The 17,722-nt window shown below is 40.3% G+C and overlaps 1 protein-coding gene across 50 annotated transcripts in view; it reads left to right on the top strand.

Moving 5' to 3' along the window:
• Positions 1–17,722, top strand: part of PPP6R3 (protein phosphatase 6 regulatory subunit 3) — a 150,098-nt gene that overhangs the window by 113,508 nt on the left and 18,868 nt on the right. For 12 of the 50 annotated variants that reach the window (XM_058305050.2, XM_058305058.1, XM_071217923.1 and 9 more), the window contains 4 exons: positions 1,317–1,402; positions 12,663–12,760; positions 13,591–13,645; positions 15,872–16,002. In XM_058305050.2, the coding sequence (XP_058161033.1) occupies positions 1,317–1,402; positions 12,663–12,760; positions 13,591–13,645; positions 15,872–16,002 (370 nt within the window). Of the gene's footprint in view, positions 1–1,316; positions 1,403–3,845; positions 4,031–7,955; positions 8,043–12,662; positions 12,761–13,590; positions 13,646–15,871; positions 16,003–17,722 lie in introns of all 50 variants that reach the window. The other 38 variants (XM_071217922.1, XM_058305034.1, XM_058305035.1 and 35 more) reach the window with 6 other exon arrangements.

Below are 17,722 nucleotides of genomic sequence, written 5' to 3'. Positions count from 1 at the left end.
ATTCAGTTACTGCAGCTATAATTATACTTGCTTTTTGTATTCTTTTGAAGGCCCTATTTACCCTTTAACTTGGGTATTAAAGCATGTGTCAGCACTTCTGCCATATTTCCATCACCAAATGAGGGTACTGGCTCACAGAGAACTCTTTGTAGACTAGGATTTAAATTTAATCAGCCAAAGTTCACCCAGAAGAAACTGCATGGTTGCCTTTTACACTTGCACCCAGACCATGAGTCCATCTTTTCCAAAATGACACCGTTAACACCTCTCTATATACTCTGGGTTCTTGTACCAAAGGAATTTCTAGGCCTTTGACTTACTCTAAATGTGAAAACTCTTTAACACCTCTGGTACCACATTCATTCAGAATTAATATGCCAAAAATCAATTTCTGGTATACCCTATTTATTCTTAAGAATACTTGTGTGTACAAGAGACTGTTACCTATTAGGTGAGTATTCAAAGCATAGTTGTTTGGCAGTGACGGAAAAAATTGGGCTTGCCTACCTATAGTTCTCCTTCTTGAGGCATGCATAAGCCAGATCATTGCAGATTATCTTTCCCAAAGAGAAGCAGCCATGTGATGTAATATGTTTTTTAATAGATTCTTTTTATGTAGATTGCTTGTCAGGTATGTGTAGGTGAGCACACATGTGTGCTTAAACCAGAATTGCCAGGTGATCCTTTTATTCTAGTAAGGCTTCCAAGATTAGAGCCATGCTTTAGCTCTCTCAGAAAAACATTAGTGTACCCTCTTCATGAAAATTTCTCTAGAAGGTAAATTTCACTGTTGCCTGTATATACATAGGTCAGCCTGTGGTGCAAACATTTAAAAGACACTGTGGCATTTTGGGAAGCCAAACTGGGTTCTAGGGAGTATTCATTGGCCAGATGCCAATCAGTATATCTCAGGAAAATGTGTGGGAGCTGACATTTGCAGCATTTCCTAAACTTACTTGACAATGGGTAAAAAACACTTTTTTCCCCACCTGCAAACTATTACCTTTTTCAGCCGAGCTTGCTGGAAACAAATAATTCAAATTAAGTTTCTACCAAAAGATTTCTAGGAATTGTTAAATCCATGGAACTGCTTGGGGCTCTTGGCTTCAAACCTAGACAGCTTGGGGGTTTCTGGTTCTTAAAAGTCCTGGGACTTTTTCCCTCTCTGATCACTAGTTACTGGGCTATCACCCATTTACTCAGCTGAGGTGCCATGCTCACCAGTGGTGAGCCTGGGGGGTCGTCCCATGTTTTACCTGTTTACTCTTTGCAGGTCACTGTAATGATGATGCTTTTTCCCTTTTCTCACTCTAAAGATCTTCCAGATGAAGTCAGGGAGCGATGGGAGACGTTCTGCACAAGCTCCTTAGGAGAAACTAACAAGAGGAACACGGTAGATCTAGTAGGTTTTACAAGGTTATATTTATATTTTTTCAGTGCTGTCTTAGCCTTTGCCCATTTATTCAGAAGGATGTAAAAGATTTTCCGTTTGACCCAATGATTGTACACCAAGTATAAGTTCATGTCTCTGTACCAGGAAGGGAGATCAGTGTTCACAATACTCTTTTCACTTTTTCTAGTCAACTCCTAATTACCTGCCTGGGATGACAAAGAGGTACAAAGAAGCCACCAATTTCTACTTCACAGCATGTTTAGTTTCATTTTCCTCAATGCCCTGCTTCCTAAGCACCTCAACAAAACAATTTAGCTGGCTGTTGGTTCTGTTGGGTATATTGCCTTATGCTTCAGATACTCTAGGTAGTTAGAAAAGCTCAGTATTTGGGTATTTCCTAATGATACTGTGTTGAATTTACCCTCATTTTTGATAATTCCTAGTGGTGGAAAACCTTAATAGATGACTTTGAAACTCCAGTTTTTAAGTCTTTAGCAAAAATGATACTTTTAGCCAGGGAATAATGGCATTGATAATTTTTTAAAAAATTATATTGGACTTTGGAATGTATTTTTGATGTTTTGTTTTGTTTTTTAAACACATTACATTTAAAGGTAAGTATTGTTTTTGCTTTTAAAGATGGGGAAAACCTTTCCTTAGGAAAACACATGCCAGCGGATAACTGAGGTGGTTACCTTGATTTAGAAGCAGCGCTTGACTCTACTTTGAAGTGTGAGGGTCAGGCATTTGATTCTATATTGGAAATTCAGTGACTTCAATCTTGAAGTCCTAGTATACAATAACAACTTAACTGTTAGGAGGTCAAGTATCTGGCAACCTTAGTTTAGAACATAATTCAGAAATATAATTTAGAAACGAGGGAAACAGAAAGGTCTTGGAAGCTCAAGAGCGGTCACCTAGCACCCAGTGTCACACTCCCAAAGGGGCCTGTTTCCTCTTACTTTTTGTAGACTGTTTAAAAAACCTGTTGTTTTTTCCAGAGTCTTGCCAAATTGTTGGGCTAATGTCCTTTTCAAATGGGTATAATGATGGAATTAGGAAGTGTTAGGAATTGAAAGACTTGTGAAATTAGGAGGGAACTGTAGAAAGGGAGCTATATGGAACCATTTAGTTAAAATAGGTCTAATGGCCCTTAGTTTTTCAGTGTGTTACAGCCCAGCAGAGGAACTGGTGTTCATGACAACAGCCCTGGCTCATCAAGGAAGGCTGGAGTAATTTTTAATGAATATAGTATTCATTTTAGATAGTTACTGTTCTCTAATCAAATAGGCTAGTCATTTAATCTGGGTTAGATACTCAGAATATCACCTAATCTGACAGTTCAGGATAATCAGGGTTTTATTGTAGAGTCAGTAGTCCTCTCATACTGTTCAGTTAAACCATTTCATTTTAGAAAAGACCCCATATCAATTCCTTGTTAAGAATGCAGTCAACATGATCTCCTTTAAGGGGATTTTTCTCAGAGTTCTTATTTTAAAAAGGAATATTTAGGAATATTAATTTCTGATTTTTGTTTAGGAAACTTATCCTTTGATTGACTTCAAGGGTGGATGTGGGCTCTGTCTTTCGCTCTAATTGAAGCTCAGTTCTCTTTTGCCTGTTGAACACTTTATGCCATCATAATTGGACTACATAAATAATCTACAATAAGGTGAAATAAGGAGAAGTTGACTTATCAAGCAAAAATGGTGAGATTTATAGAGCCCTGTTAACATTGCTGGTACCCCATATTGAGTTAGCCCCATTCATTAATTTTGCTGTTTACTGAGACTTTCAGGTTGATTACTCAAGACCTTTTCAGTTTTTGGTCCCATAGTCTTTCTTAAATACCATCTCCATTTCATCTTAAGTTCTTCCATTAGGGAATTTTGCCTTTTAATATTAGGGACACAGATGCTGCAGATTTTTAAGGATGCTCATACATTAATCCCATGCCACCAAGGAGACTTTAACTGCAGCCTCCAGGCTTTTTTCTTGCCCAGAATGTTTTCAGGCAGTATCCTAGTTGGACTAGATACCATGCTCTAGGGAAAATATGGTACTGTGAATATTAAAAACACAACTTAGTAAATCCAGTGGACTTTGCACTTGCAAAAATTATAACCACAAAGAGCACCCATAGTGTAATGTAGTACAAAGCCCAAGTAAAAGCATTTAACTTCTTAATTGTTTTCAGACAACACTCATCCCTGGAATTGGCAGATAAGTGATGGATTGATTGCTTATCCCCGCCTCCCTACCCAAACAGAGAGGTGAGAGTAGATACACTACCTAGGCTTCTTTGGTCGAAGTGAAGAAGACTCTGCCACCTCTGTGGGAATCATTTCAGGTTTATTCATAGGCTTTGAGTCAACCTGTAGTTCAGCAACACGTGTTTGAGTCAGTACTTTGTTATGTCGCCCTGGCTTTTTCTTATTTTTTCTCTTCACAGCAAGGATACGTCCATTTATACGCTGAAAACTTACGTGTCCTACTGGCTATAGGCCCGAGGATCTGCCCAGTTAGGTGGGATAAGCTGTGCCAGCCCAAGCCCCCATCACTTCTAGTGCAGCATTTTATAATTAACCTCGCTGAGATATTTGAAGTACTACAGTCTTTTCACCCCATCATGCCAATGTAGGTGCACAGTGGATTCATATACTGCCTATGGTTTTATTTATGTTGGGCTTAACATTTGGTGTGTTTTGATTACATCCATAAAGCTGTGGGGTGTTTTGTTTTGTTTTGTTTTGTTTTTAACAAAGCCCCAAATTGTGAAAATTGTCAAGAATTTAGGTAGAGTAAATTTAGTGTAGGAAATGTTTTTGCGCTGATTTTGGAAGATGGAGTTTGTTTCATTGTCTACCTTCATCCCCAGGAAGAAATTTGTCTTTTAAATGCTTGTGCTTCTTTTCCTATTTTTCTTTTTAACCAATTAACATCTGTACTTATTGCTAAAACGAAAAAAAAAATCCAGATCTCTTAAATCTACACAGTTCCTCCAAATATTTGGCAAGATTGGTACCAATTTTCTTTCCCATTATTGACAAGACAGTCTTTGGAGGTCGGAGAGTGATAATGGCGTGCCTGTGTGAATTGCCTGGAAATGTCACAGGTCTGGGGAGGAACCTGAGAGTTTACATTCTTACCTCATGCCCAGGCCATATGGATGTGGGCCATGGGGACCATTCACTCCGATAGGCCCCGAGTTAGCAACCTGGTCAGCCAAGGTGAAGAAGTTTATTATGAAAGATGATGATGATAATATCTCAAGCTTTTTTTTCCACTATAAGTGTACTCTACTCAGAATACATCTAGCTTGGCAAGTGTGTTCTTAAATATATGTTACTTTCTCAAAAGTTGTATCTTTGTATTTGTTTTCATTTAGTGATTTATTAGTATTTGTTAATTCACTCAACATTTCAGTATCTGCTATGCACCAGGCACTAAGGGTATAGTACTAAACAAGATTAGCCCAAAAAAAAAAAAAAAAAAAAAAATCCTACTTTAATGGTGCCTATATTCTAATGCTCGGGGTAGGCATGTGTGACAGATAAATAAATGAGTAAGATGTATAGATATCAGCTAGTAAGTGCTATGGAGCAACAACAGGGGAGGGAGATAGGAAGTATTTTAGGTGGTGTGCAGTTTTAAAATAAGGTGGCTTAGGTAAACCTCATTGAGAGGGTAACATGCATGTAGAGGCTTGAAGTGAGTACAGGAAGAGGCTCTGATATTGGGTCATTCCTAGTGAGTTCAGGGTCGACGAGATCGTCCAGTGTGCCTCTAACAGGGCGAGTGTTTCCTTTAGTGAGCTGGGAAGCCATTGATTTATGAACTAATGTGTGACATAATTCAATACACACCTTTAAAAGATGACTATGCCTCTTCCCGTCTAGTCTGCCCGAGATGATTGCAATTCCACTATTAGATAGTTACACTTTGAAAATCTCATTGAGAAAATTCCTTTGGGAGAAAAAAGATATAAGGATGTTAAATCTTGGGTGAATTAGCGTCTTAATTCAGCTGAGAGGAGGCTCTTGAAAGGAACTGAAATGGAAAGGGCACTAAGTACTTGGGGAATCAAGAGGAATGGAAGGGTTACAGGAAAAAGACGATGTTCTGGACAAGTTTCACCCACTTGACAATGCCAAGGTCAGGTCTTCCAAAATCTATACCTGGTTCAACATCGTTGGTGGGGGAGGGGTTTACTAAACTATACCCACCGAACATTTGCAGACATATTTACAAGGTATTCACTAATTTACTTTAAAAAAAAAAAAGTTTTCCCCATGGATAAGTTAACTGGTCTTTTTAGCCCTTTTAGCTCTTTTTATTAATAGCAATTTCAGACAGCGGTGATGTCGATAGAGTTGGAATTAACCTGTCTTTTAATGTAATTGTGAAGGTGTGCATGTTTATGTTGCTATCAGTAATAACTTGTTAAAATAGTAGTTTCTCTTTGGAGGGGGAAAAACCTTATTTTAAATACTCCCCAGATCTCTTTGAGAATACAGTTTTAAGTAGAACATGTAAAAGGATCACAGTGTCTGGCACACAGTAGCTGCTCAGTTAAAGTTACATAAAAGTACAAATGAGGATATGTTGTATCCTGTTTGAACTTTGAGAACAAGACACAGGACTAACCCCCTCTTGTTCTCTTCTGTTTCATTCACCTAGCTTGCCCTTTGAATTTTCCCTTTCTGTGCTCCATCTTAGGATTGCCCCTGTAAAACACATGCTGGCTGAGTATGATGCTCACACTTGTTTGCCAGCCAAGGAGCCTCAAGTTCCTCTAAATCCCCTTCAGTGGAACCACTTGACCTGACTGCAGTCATCCCATAGCGTGCCTCCTGCCCGACCAGGCGGTGTTCCCAGGAGGTGTGCCCCAGCCTGCTCTGTGCTCTGGTTGGATTTGCCTGGAAACCGCCTACACACGCATACATCTCTCACTAAAGCTATTCTTGACTCAAGCAGGTTCCCTTCAATGATCCCAAATTCTGCCTTTGATTTTATTGGGCCAGATTCAAAAGGAGAGGTGAGGGGAGCCGGTGTAGCTCAGTAGTTTGAGCCCGTTTCCCATTTATGAGGTCCCAGGTTCAGTCCCTGGTGCCTCCTAAAACAACAACAAAACATAATCCTTGGGGAGTCGATGTAACTCAGTGTTTGAGGGCCTGCCTCCCACATACAAGATTCTGGGTTCAATTCCCAGTACCTCCTAAAAAAAAATAGATGTGAATGCTTTCTACCTTAGGGTATAAAGGGAATTAATTGGAAATATTGGGCAGTTGTAGCTTATTTTCACTTGGGCTTGGTATCTTGACCAAATAAGGTCAGACAAAAGGAACAAAAGAGATGAGATTTAGGTTAATGTAGTTCAGGCAATGATTTGTCCAGAATTTCATAAGCCATGCCCCATAAAAACCTCTGTGGATTCTAATTTGGACTTCTTGAACCAACATTGTAGTACCTTCACAGTAGAGACCAGGCCAGTTTCTTTAATTCCAGGCTATTAGGCACAAAGCTTCTAAAATCGACAGGCACCAGCTGCTTGTGGCTTCCCCTCACACAAGACCTTCTGCCCAAAACATTTCTGTGGAAAAAAAAAAACAGAATAAGTAACTCGGAAAATACAGTATAAGTTGCCCTCAGAAATAGAGGGCTTGTTTCTACAATTTCAGACAAAATTCTGTTTGTATTTGTCGCTAACTGTGTAGCAGTTATTATTTTTAGTGCTGTATTTAATTATTTGTATGTCTTGACTTCTGATTGTTAATACATTACTCCCCTAGAATTGCGTGACATTTATAAATTTAGTAAAAACCATTTGCCATGAATTGGTGAGCAGCTGCTATTTGTGTTTTTGCTTAATTTACTGAGAGTTGGCTGTAAGTTTGGGCTGGGAGGTAGGCATGCTAAGGAGCAAAAGATTTTGAGTCTTCTTATGAGCAGGGGGCTATTGGTTCAAGTCAGACTAGCCTTATGGACAGTGCTCTTCCTAGTGTGGGCAGGAATACAAGAACCGAATGTGAATTATCTTGGAAGTGGTTATAGTGGTGCGTGAGCATTCCCTGGGAATCGCCCAGTTTTTTCCTACAAGCTGGCACATGCCCCTTTCCAATAAGCAGCTCGGACCCCATGTTGAGTAGTAAGGAATGCTCCAGTGTATGGTCTACATATAAGTTACTTTTGTGTTTCATCTGAGCCACTTTAAACCTCTAACTTTAGGTAGTTATCAAAATCAAAAGGAGCTAAATGGAGGACCTCCTCTCTTCTCTAATCTGGCCTGTGGTCTGGTGGTGTGGGTAGTGAGGAGCACCGTCACCACAGGTGGCAGCAGGAGGAGAGGCAGCCGAGCTAGGCCGAGCGATGTTTATATGCCTTTGAATTACCGGGGGGGGGGGGGGGGTTACAGCTTAACTGTTACTTGTTTTTATTTTGATTTTTTTTTTTCCTGTTACACACATTGAGAGCAAAACTAAATGTGATTTTTCCATGAAAATGCTGATTCAAATGCCACAACTTTTCTGTTAAATAGTTTTTTACATTTTTATGCATATAGGTTACAACCTGCCATATTCATTCATCCAGTGATGATGAAATTGACTTTAAAGAAACGGGTTTCTCACAGGATTCTTCTTTGCAGCAAGTGAGTCATGCCTAAAGCTTTGCTTTTTTAATTTTAAATGCTTAGTCTAGTTTCCCTTTATGAATCAGCTTCAGAGCCATATTTTGCATTGGAATGTAATTTAGAGGTACTTACTAGTTAGGCAGAAGCATTTAAAATAGCAAGTGTTAAGTACATGAGAGGTAGTTTTATACTGATTATATTTCCAGGGAATGTTTCATACCTGATAAAAAGATGAGTCTGTTAAATTTTAGGAGATTTGAATAAAATGAATAGTTTAGTAAGGCATCTCCAGGACATGTTCACTGTGCAGACCTATAGAATAATTGGATTGTTGCTTAAAGATGCATGCAGTTGAGATTTGTGGGTAAGAATAACAGGAGGAAGACTATTTTTAAATGTTAGTAAAAAATAAACTTTCACAAATAACCTTGAAACAAATGACTTATTAAAATGTCCTTTCCCTATTAATAGTATGTTTCCAATATCTTGCCATTCTACTTTGGTGATCTAAATTAAGTTTTACTTGAAGTAATTCATTGCAGCCTTTACCCTCCTGCCTCCACATCATCTCCATTTATCAGCTGCTTATATTTGTTTGGGGAGAAAAAGTAGGGTATAAATAATAAATGTACTAATTTATCATCCATTCATGGTTCTTGGAGAGATGGCAGGTGATTTTACTATCTTTACAGGGTATCAGGTTTGGGAGTTAAAAATAAAAGCCCTTTGAAAGTTATATCAGCTATTTATGTGGAGACGTTTTCCTTTCCCAGGACCAGATGGTCTTGGCATGTTAATTGCTTTGGTGTGGACATCTACCCACCCAGCCACCACTGAGTGTAGTATGGCTTCTTTTTTCTCAGTCCTTAAGCCTCAACTTTTACTAGGGCTGCAGTGCAGCCCCTGATGGTTATGCTGGCCCTGCTTTTGGCTGCCAACTAGTGTAGCTGTCATCAGTCTAGTGCAGGCTAGCTATGCAAGTGCTAAAGCTCTTTACCGTTCATATTTTCAAGATAGATCTGAAGTTGAATTTCAACCCTTGGCTAGCTTCTTTGTTTATGTATTTCAGGCTGCTGTTCTTTGGAAGCCAGCCCCTAAGGTTAGGTCAGAGAGCTGCCAACCTATAGGAGAGCTCTTGAGAGATGCTCTTTGCAGAATGTAGCAGCCCCTGAGTGCTTCTTGCCTTGGTTTGCTGCATCCCTCCTGCCTACAGGCAATCCTTTCTTGGTCCCAGTGCTTTCTGGTATTGCCCTAGGAAGCACCTTGATAGCTGCCTCTTTCTCCTTTGAAGCACCTAAAGTATTAAAATAGTCCCCTCAACCTGTCATGGCCCTGAGTGCTACACATTGCTCCACTCTTGGTGAAGCTTAATGGTGTAAAATGTAAATTATCAAGGTGATTTTGGACCTTTTAAAATGTAGCTTTAAGAAAAAGAATGCCTGGGCATCTGTTTCTAAATATGCTAATAAACTTCGAACTTCAGGCTCCTGATACAATCTAGAAATGGTTAAATTTAGGCACCTGGAAAGTATTCCCTTTTCATATGTGCTTCTAGGATTGTATCTGTTCTGGGGAGAATTTTCTTAATTCTTTTCAGTGTGACTGACTGCTGACTTGTATGTGATGCATTCCCAGTCCTAAAACTGATTGGCACAACCTTCGCCAGGCTCCAATTCTTATATATTTTATCCACTTCATGTAAACCTCAAAAAGAAGAAAGAATACTTTTTTCTAATAAACATGCTTATTTGCATGTTTAAACTATATAAACCAATCATAGATCATTTTGTAAATAAGTCAGCTCAACATGATATTATTAGAAATATGCTTCAAAACATTGTTTAAAGATTTGAGAATGTAAATGCAGTTTAATTTAAGAGTTTCATGCTGCTTTCCATTAAAATCTGAATATTAGTTTATACATATCAAGTTCTTACTCACATTTGAATTCAGGCCTCATAATGGTGAAGACCCTGAGTGATGAGAGTTTAGGGTGGGTTATTTTAACAAGGTTACTTAAACATGTCACCAGTGAGGCCGTGTGTGGCCTGGGGAGTGCCTCACAGCTTTTGTGCCCCAGCTGACTTCATTTTGCCCCCAGTCCTTTCTGGTTTCTCAACATGTAGTGTTTGACTTGCCTTCCTCCTAATTCTGTCTCACAGAGATATGGAGGGTGAGGTGGTCTGCCTCCAGGTGGTATCTGGAGAATTAAAGCAGCTACCCCACACTGTAGGCTTGTTGATAGGCAGCATCAGGTCAAACTATGGTGGCCTGTTTCTGTTGCCTAGGAGGCACTACCAAAGATGGTTCCTTAATGAAGGGGCTGGCTCTCTTCTCATTAGCTTCAACTGTCCCTGGTTTTGGCCAGGGTGAGAATACTGGGATGTGCTAGAAGTTGCACAACCATGCAGTGCTTTCCAGATTTGAATTTCTCAGTATCCATAACATTTTTTATGTACCTTTAAATAAAGTACGTGAGTATTCTTTATTTACATGGGGTTATTAATAGGTAAGCCGTAGTAACTTTAATAGTTAAAATCAGATTTGAAAACTGAGGTTCTTTGCTAGTATGTATCTTCCTAGAAGGTATGATAGACTTAGAACTAATGAGGACTACAGTTTTTCATTTTTCCTGCCTGGAGATTACCTGCTCCTGTCAGTCGCTGTCTTGAGAGAGAAGGAGAAAGACAGATGGCTAGATGGAATGCAGTGTGTGTGTGCATATGTGTGTATGTGTGTATATATATATATATACAAGTTTTATATATATACACGGAATAGAATGCAATGTCTGTAGTATTAGCATACTCTTATAAACCATTTAAAATACTGGGGCACTTTTGAGAAACCAGAAGATTTATAAAATTATCTCTAGAGCTTAAAAAAATTTTTTTAAACATAAGGAATCAAAACACTTGGGAGGGATTCTCCCTTGTGGTAAGAAAAAGCAAATGTCCAATCTGTAAATAAATTCAGAGCCAGGCTTATGCAGCCTACTCAGAAGAATTACTTGGTGATTCTTTCCCTACCTTTGAAGTACCAGGCATCTATCTGTTTTACCTTATAAAAGAAAGCTACAATTCAGAGAAGTTGTTTCTTTTTTATTTAGTGTCCAAGAATGCTACCTATCAATATTTGCCATTCATATGAGTAAAACTCAGCCCAGCCCCAGGACAGGCTGTAGCGCAGGTGCCTGTCCCATCAGCTAGCTGTGTGCTGGCGCTGGGTCCCCGGGTGTTCATGGAATATTATCTCTGGTCAAGAAAGGGGTCATTGTGAAAATGTGAGAAAGTGAAGGGGGTAGAACAAACAGTATCATTATCTAGAAATAGAAAAAAGTGAGCTTTTAGGTTTTCAGATAACTAGATAGACTCTTTTCAGATCTAAGAAAAAGATGCCTTCCAAAGCCAAATATAAGGTTTATTTTTTAATTATCTACAATTTGGATTATCCATGCCATAATTCCCTGCCACTAGAATGAGTAATTGGGAATTAATAGTATAAGCCTTTCTGTAGCACATGTCTGCAGGAGATCTGTGTGCTTTGTTCAGATGTAGAATATAAGGAGAAGTCAGTGTAACTCCATTATTACTGCTTTCCAGCAAGTGGCCTCAGTGGTGATGCTTTCAGTTCAGCAGACCTCTGCCACACTTGCTCACCTATGGAAAATAGCGGTCTCTTCACACACCTCTGTCCACAGAGCAATGCACATGTTGTTGTTTAGTCTCTTTACTTATTCTTTTGATTAGAATGAGTAGGTGGCCCTTGCTTGTGTCTGTATTTTTTACTCCTCATTAATACAAGAGAACATACTCACTGATTTTAAGTGCTGCCCTGGGCCTAGTAGTTGTTGCTTTTGTTTTAAATTAGAATGTTAACATTTTCATGGAGCCCATTACAGTCTCCCACCTTTTCCCAGCTGAGCCTCGTGCTTGCTAGAAACCACATAAAGGAGCAGAATTCCTCCTCCTTGGATCATATCGTTTTGTAGGCTTTTTCAGAGGGGTTTTGGATGAGTGTTAAAACTTTCCTCTTTCTGAGGTGTAGGATAGAAGTCACTTAACTTCTATATTCTGCCCATCCTCTGAGAGCTGAATCTTTTTTTTTTTTTTTTGTAGAAAATGAAGTGTCCCTGAAAGTTATATTTGTAGGATTGTGATATGTATATTAGTCATTTTTCCTCTGGTGCCGTTTTGCACTAGTGGATTGTGTGGGGGTTGCGGGAGATGGCTTAGAGGGAGGGTGGGTGCTACCACGTGTCTTAGCTAAGGTTGGTTGTGTCCAGAGATGATGAATACACCTTATAATTTCAGACTTGATAATGTCACTTGATCACCTCTTTGAATTAACTTAACCCAAACCTTTCACTAAAGAGGTTTGTAACAGAGGACAGAGTGATCACATAACATTTCTTACAGTGACATGTGCATTGAAATGACTTGTGGACAAATGCCAAACCTTTCCTTTTTTGGAAAATTACGTCTGAAATTATTTGATTTTTTTTTTTAGAAAAACACACCAACTCTTTAAGCCCTATGGCTATAAAAATAAAATGATTTCTGAAACAGAAATGGGCAAATAGTATGTAGAATGTCATTAGAATCATTATATCACTGTCACTGGTCCTGGGGTTGCCAGGCCTTTTCTGATTATCAGATGCAACAAATGACGTCCAATTTTATTGACCAGTTTGGCTTCAACGATGAGAAGTTTGCAGATCAAGATGACATTGGCAAGTGAGTATATTTTCTTGGCTTCCTATTTCTCTTGTATAGTCCTGCTCTTTGTGAGATATTTTTGTGATTCTGCTGGATTATTGGAAATCTTTAGCATTCACTAGTTGAGAAGAAACTTCCCTTCATGGTGTTCCTTTAGTTACAGGGTGTATCTAGCCAAAGGACAGTTAGAAATTAGATTATCACCTCAACAAAAATAACATTTTCCCTTAGGCTCAAGGTTTATTTTCACTGGATTAAGCTTTTCAGATCTCAAGTCCTTGATCTGTTCTTCAGGTCTTAGTTTTGGGTAGCATTATTTAAAGTAGTCCATTTCAATATTAATTAATTTATATAAGGCACGTTAATATACAGTACTCTGTCTTGGCTGCATAAAATCTTTGAAGAATTGTAAGCTAGCCATATCCACTAGAAAAAGCTACATTTACTCATTAGGCTCTGAATTCTTTTACTCCATATGGCCTTCCTGGATTGTGCCATCCCATCACATAATATTTCAGGGTTTTATATATGAATTTGGCAAAAGCTTCTACTTGGAGAAAGCTTAGTGACTGGCACTGTTTGTTTACTTTTCATGTCTTGTTTCTTTTCAAATAAACCTTTTTCTTGTTGATATTATAGTATGGCCTGTGAAACTGGATGTTAAAAATCTTTTATAGGAAGCATAATTCAATGCAAGTAGTTTTTGGATTTTCTTTTTTGTTTTTTTTCTTATGTGCATTTTAATGATAGTAGTGTATTTTTTAATTTCAAAAATTTCATGAACACTGTCCCTGTGACTTTATATCTAATTAACTTTTACTACACTTATGTATATATATTTTTTACAGTGTTTCCTTTGATCGGGTATCAGACATCAACTTTACTCTCAATACAAATGAAAGTGTGAGTATAAATATTTCCCATCGTGAGCAACACAGGATACAGGAGGTGGAGACGTGGGGGCAGGGTTTTGTCTCAGCCTGCACATGGGCATCACCTGCACTGAGACCAGTTTGCTGTCTAGGAGCTTTCATCTGAGATTAATGTTAAACAGCTCACCCTTGCACACGACCTGCCTGGGCCTGGCGACATGGTACTTAAACAGCTCACCCTTGCACACGACCTGCCTGGGCCTGGCGACGTGGTAGTTAAACGGCTCACCCTTGCACACGACCTGCCTGGGCCTGGCGACATGGTAGTTAAACGGCTCACCCTTGCACACGACCTGCCTGGGCCTGGTGACGTGGTAGTTAAACAGCTCACCCTTGCACACGACCTGCCTGGGCCTGGTGACGTGGTAGTTAAACAGCTCACCCTTGCACACGACCTGCCTGGGCCTGGCGACGTGGTAGTTAAACAGCTCACCCTTGCACACGACCTGCCTGGGCCTGGCGACATGGTACTTAAACAGCTCACCCTTGCACACGACCTGCCTGGGCCTGGCGACGTGGTAGTTAAACAGCTCACCCTTGCACACGACCTGCCTGGGCCTGGCGACGTGGTAGTTAAACAGCTCACCCTTGCACACGACCTGCCTGGGCCTGGCGACGTGGTAGTTAAACAGCTCACCCTTGCACACGACCTGCCTGGGCCTGGCGATGTGGTAGTTAAACAGCTCACCCTTGCACACGACCTGCCTGGGCCTGGCGATGTGGTAGTTAAACAGCTCACCCTTGCACACAACCTGCCTGGGCCTGGCGATGTGGTAGTTAAACAGCTCACCCTTGCACACGACCTGCCTGGGCCTGGCGACGTGGTAGTTAAACAGCTCACCCTTGCACACGACCTGCCTGGGCCTGGCGACGTGGTAGTTAAACAGCTCACCCTTGCACACGACCTGCCTGGGCTTGGTGAAATGGTATTTGCAACCCTTTTTGAAGATATGATAGGGCTAATAAAACCAGGGTCACTTGCAATTGCACTACATGTATTTGGCTTCAAAGAGGAGGCTGCTAGCTTGAGGCTCCAGCTAGCTGCCTGTTAATGTCTGCCATGTGTCTTTAGGAGAGAAACTTGGGTAGATCAGGGCACGCCTCTTACCATTGGGCAGTTATGAAATACCACATCAGTTGCATCATCTTCCCTTACAGGTGACAGGGATTGAAATCATTTGAACAGGCACAGTCTTTGATTTTGTGGATCAGCATGAGAGACCACTTTTTATTTGCTAATAAGATACAGTAGATGGGAAACGGACTTGGCCCAGTGGTTAGGGCGTCCGTCTACCACATGGGAGGTACACGGTTCAAACCCCGGGCCTCCTTAACCCGTGTGGAGCTGGTCCATGCGCAGTGCTGATGCACGCGGGGAGTGCCGCGCCATGTGGGGGTGTCCCGCGTAGGGGAGCCCCACGCACAAGGAGTGCACCCGTGGGGAGAGCCGCCCAGCGCATAAAGGAAGGGTGCAGCCTGCCCAGGAATGGCACCGCCCATACTTCCCGTGCCACTGACGACAACAGAAGCAGACAAAGAAACGACGCAGCAAGTGGACACAGAGAACAGACAACCGGGGGAGGAGGGGATTAAATAAATAAATCTTTAAAAAAAAAAAAAGACACAGTAGAAACTGCAGATTTGTGTCATTGAAGGTTATCACTGCTTAGCTGGACTGGTGAAAGCAGATGAAATACAGGCTGCTTTTCCTCATTAGGATAGATCTGTGACATCATCTGAGAGTGGGTGGGACAGGAAGGCTGTTGGGATTAAAATGATAATTTTAGGGGAGTGGATGTGGCTGAAGTGGTTGGATGCCTGCTTCCCACAGGGATGGTCCCAGCTTTGGTCCCTGATGCCTCCTAAAAACAAAACAAAATGATAAATTTACTAAATGAGAGCAGGCAGCTCTGTGCTGCTTATATGCTAGCTTTGAGTCGCAATCTTTTTAGAGAAACTTTCTAGTACTTACACAGAAGCTAACGTAGATGTTTACATTTTATTTTGGTGTGGGTGATAGGCTTCGTTTTTTAAAAGAATGGAAATATGGGCACAAATGATAATATGTAGCAAATACTAAACAACCTAAAACTTAGCAAGCTTCTAGTGTAATCAAATGCAATTTACATCAGTAACTTTTGGGAGAAAATAACTTGGTTTTAAATGTTTTGTTCATTTTCTCTCCCTTTTTATTTAGGGAAATATCGCCTTGTTTGAAGCATGTTGTAAGGAAAGAATACAGCAGTTTGATGATGGTGGCTCTGATGAGGAAGACATCTGGGAGGAAAAGCATATTGCGTTTACGCCAGAATCCCAAAGACGATCCAGGTGAAAGACAGCTTGTTATAGTAGTAATTATACCCAGCACATAAAGCAGATACTTACTATGAGACACATATTGTATCATCTCAGAATGTATATATTTGATCTAGAATCTACTACTTTTGTCATGATCAGAAATGCCTCAGTAATTGATATGAGTTGGTGCAAGTACTCATGTATGCAATGAGACAGAAGGGTGGGTGAGTCAAGGTGATGTGCTTGAATTGAAAATGCTGGAAGTATTTAAACAAAGTTCCTGAAATGTTGTGACACAGCATCATTTGAATAAGAAATGTAGTCATAGAGCGCTTTTGAATAAATAAATATTCCCATACCAGTAATAACAGCAGTGGCTGAGTTATGCATTATTTTTTTTAAAAGACTGAAAGTTTCCAAAAGAAAGGGGGAGAATTGTTTCTAAATGTTAGTCAGACTGTGGGCGACAAGATCATGTCAGTTGATACCTTCTGGAGTCGTCTTTTTTTTCTTTTAGTCACTATCACAGGAACATGAATAAATTGTGATTCTGTAAATAGGGAGACTTATTACCTGGGTGTTTGTTATCTCAATCTTCATATTTAAGAGGAGAGGGATATATATGAATAGCTGCTGAACTTTTGTTTTTATTTATTTTCTTTTTTTTTTTAGATTTTTAAATTTATTCACTCCCCCCCCCCCCAGTTGTTTGTACGCGCTATCTGCTCTCTGTGTCTGTTCATTATGTGCTCATCTTATTTTTAGGAGGCACCGGGAACCAAACCTGGGACTTCCCATGTGGGAGGGAGGAACCCAATTGCTTGAGCCACCTCCACCTCCTATTTATTGTCTCTCATTGTGTTTCCTTGTTGTGTGTCTTCATTGTGTCATCTCATTGCATCATCTTGCCACACCAGCCTGTTGCGTCAGCTTGCTGTCTTGCTTGTCTTCTTTAGGAGGCATCAGAAACTGAATCCAGGACCTCCCATGTGGTAGGCAGGTGGCCAACTGCTTGTGTCACATCCACTTCCTTCATTTATTTTTTATTTTTTTTTAAGATTTATTTTTATTATTTTATTTATAATCGCCCCCCCTTGCCAATTTGCTTGCTGTCTGCTCTCTCTGTCCATTCACTGTGCGTTCTACTGGGTCTACTTGTTTCCCTTTGTTGCGTCATCTTGCTGCGCCAGCTCTCCACAGGCGCGGGCTGTCAGCTCTGCATGGGCATACACCGTCAGCTCTCTGCAGGCATGGGCGCGCTTGCCTTCACAAGGAGGCCCTGGGAAGCGAACCCAGAGTCTCCTATATGGTAGATGGGAGCCCAGTTGATTGAGCTGCATCCACTTCCCATCCCTCATTTATTTTTAATAGGTAATGTTTTCACATAGCATAAAATTCAAAGGAACAAAAAATTTTTTCCATGAAAAGTAAAACACCCTCCCACCTTGTCTCTCAGCTGTCCAGATCCTCTTGTTGGGTGGGGTTGGGTCAGCATTGCCTGTCTCTGCATATGCCATCAGTTCCCTAGTTAGTAATCTCTTAAGAGCCATTATTGCTTCCGGTTACAGAAGACCCAGCAGTGGTCTTAACAAGACTTTAGCAGGCAATTTTAATCTAGACCTGATAAAAGAGCTTAACAAGGTTATCAGACCTACCCTCTTTTTTTAACACCCACTCTGTCCATTCTTCAGCATGTTGGTTTATTGCTTTATTTGATATACATTGATTGTCAATGTAGTGAATTTGCTGG

Source organism: Dasypus novemcinctus, chromosome 10 (assembly GCF_030445035.2).
Source record: "Dasypus novemcinctus isolate mDasNov1 chromosome 10, mDasNov1.1.hap2, whole genome shotgun sequence".
NCBI lineage: Eukaryota > Metazoa > Chordata > Mammalia > Cingulata > Dasypodidae > Dasypus > Dasypus novemcinctus.
This window is presented reverse-complemented; position numbering and strand designations above follow the sequence as displayed.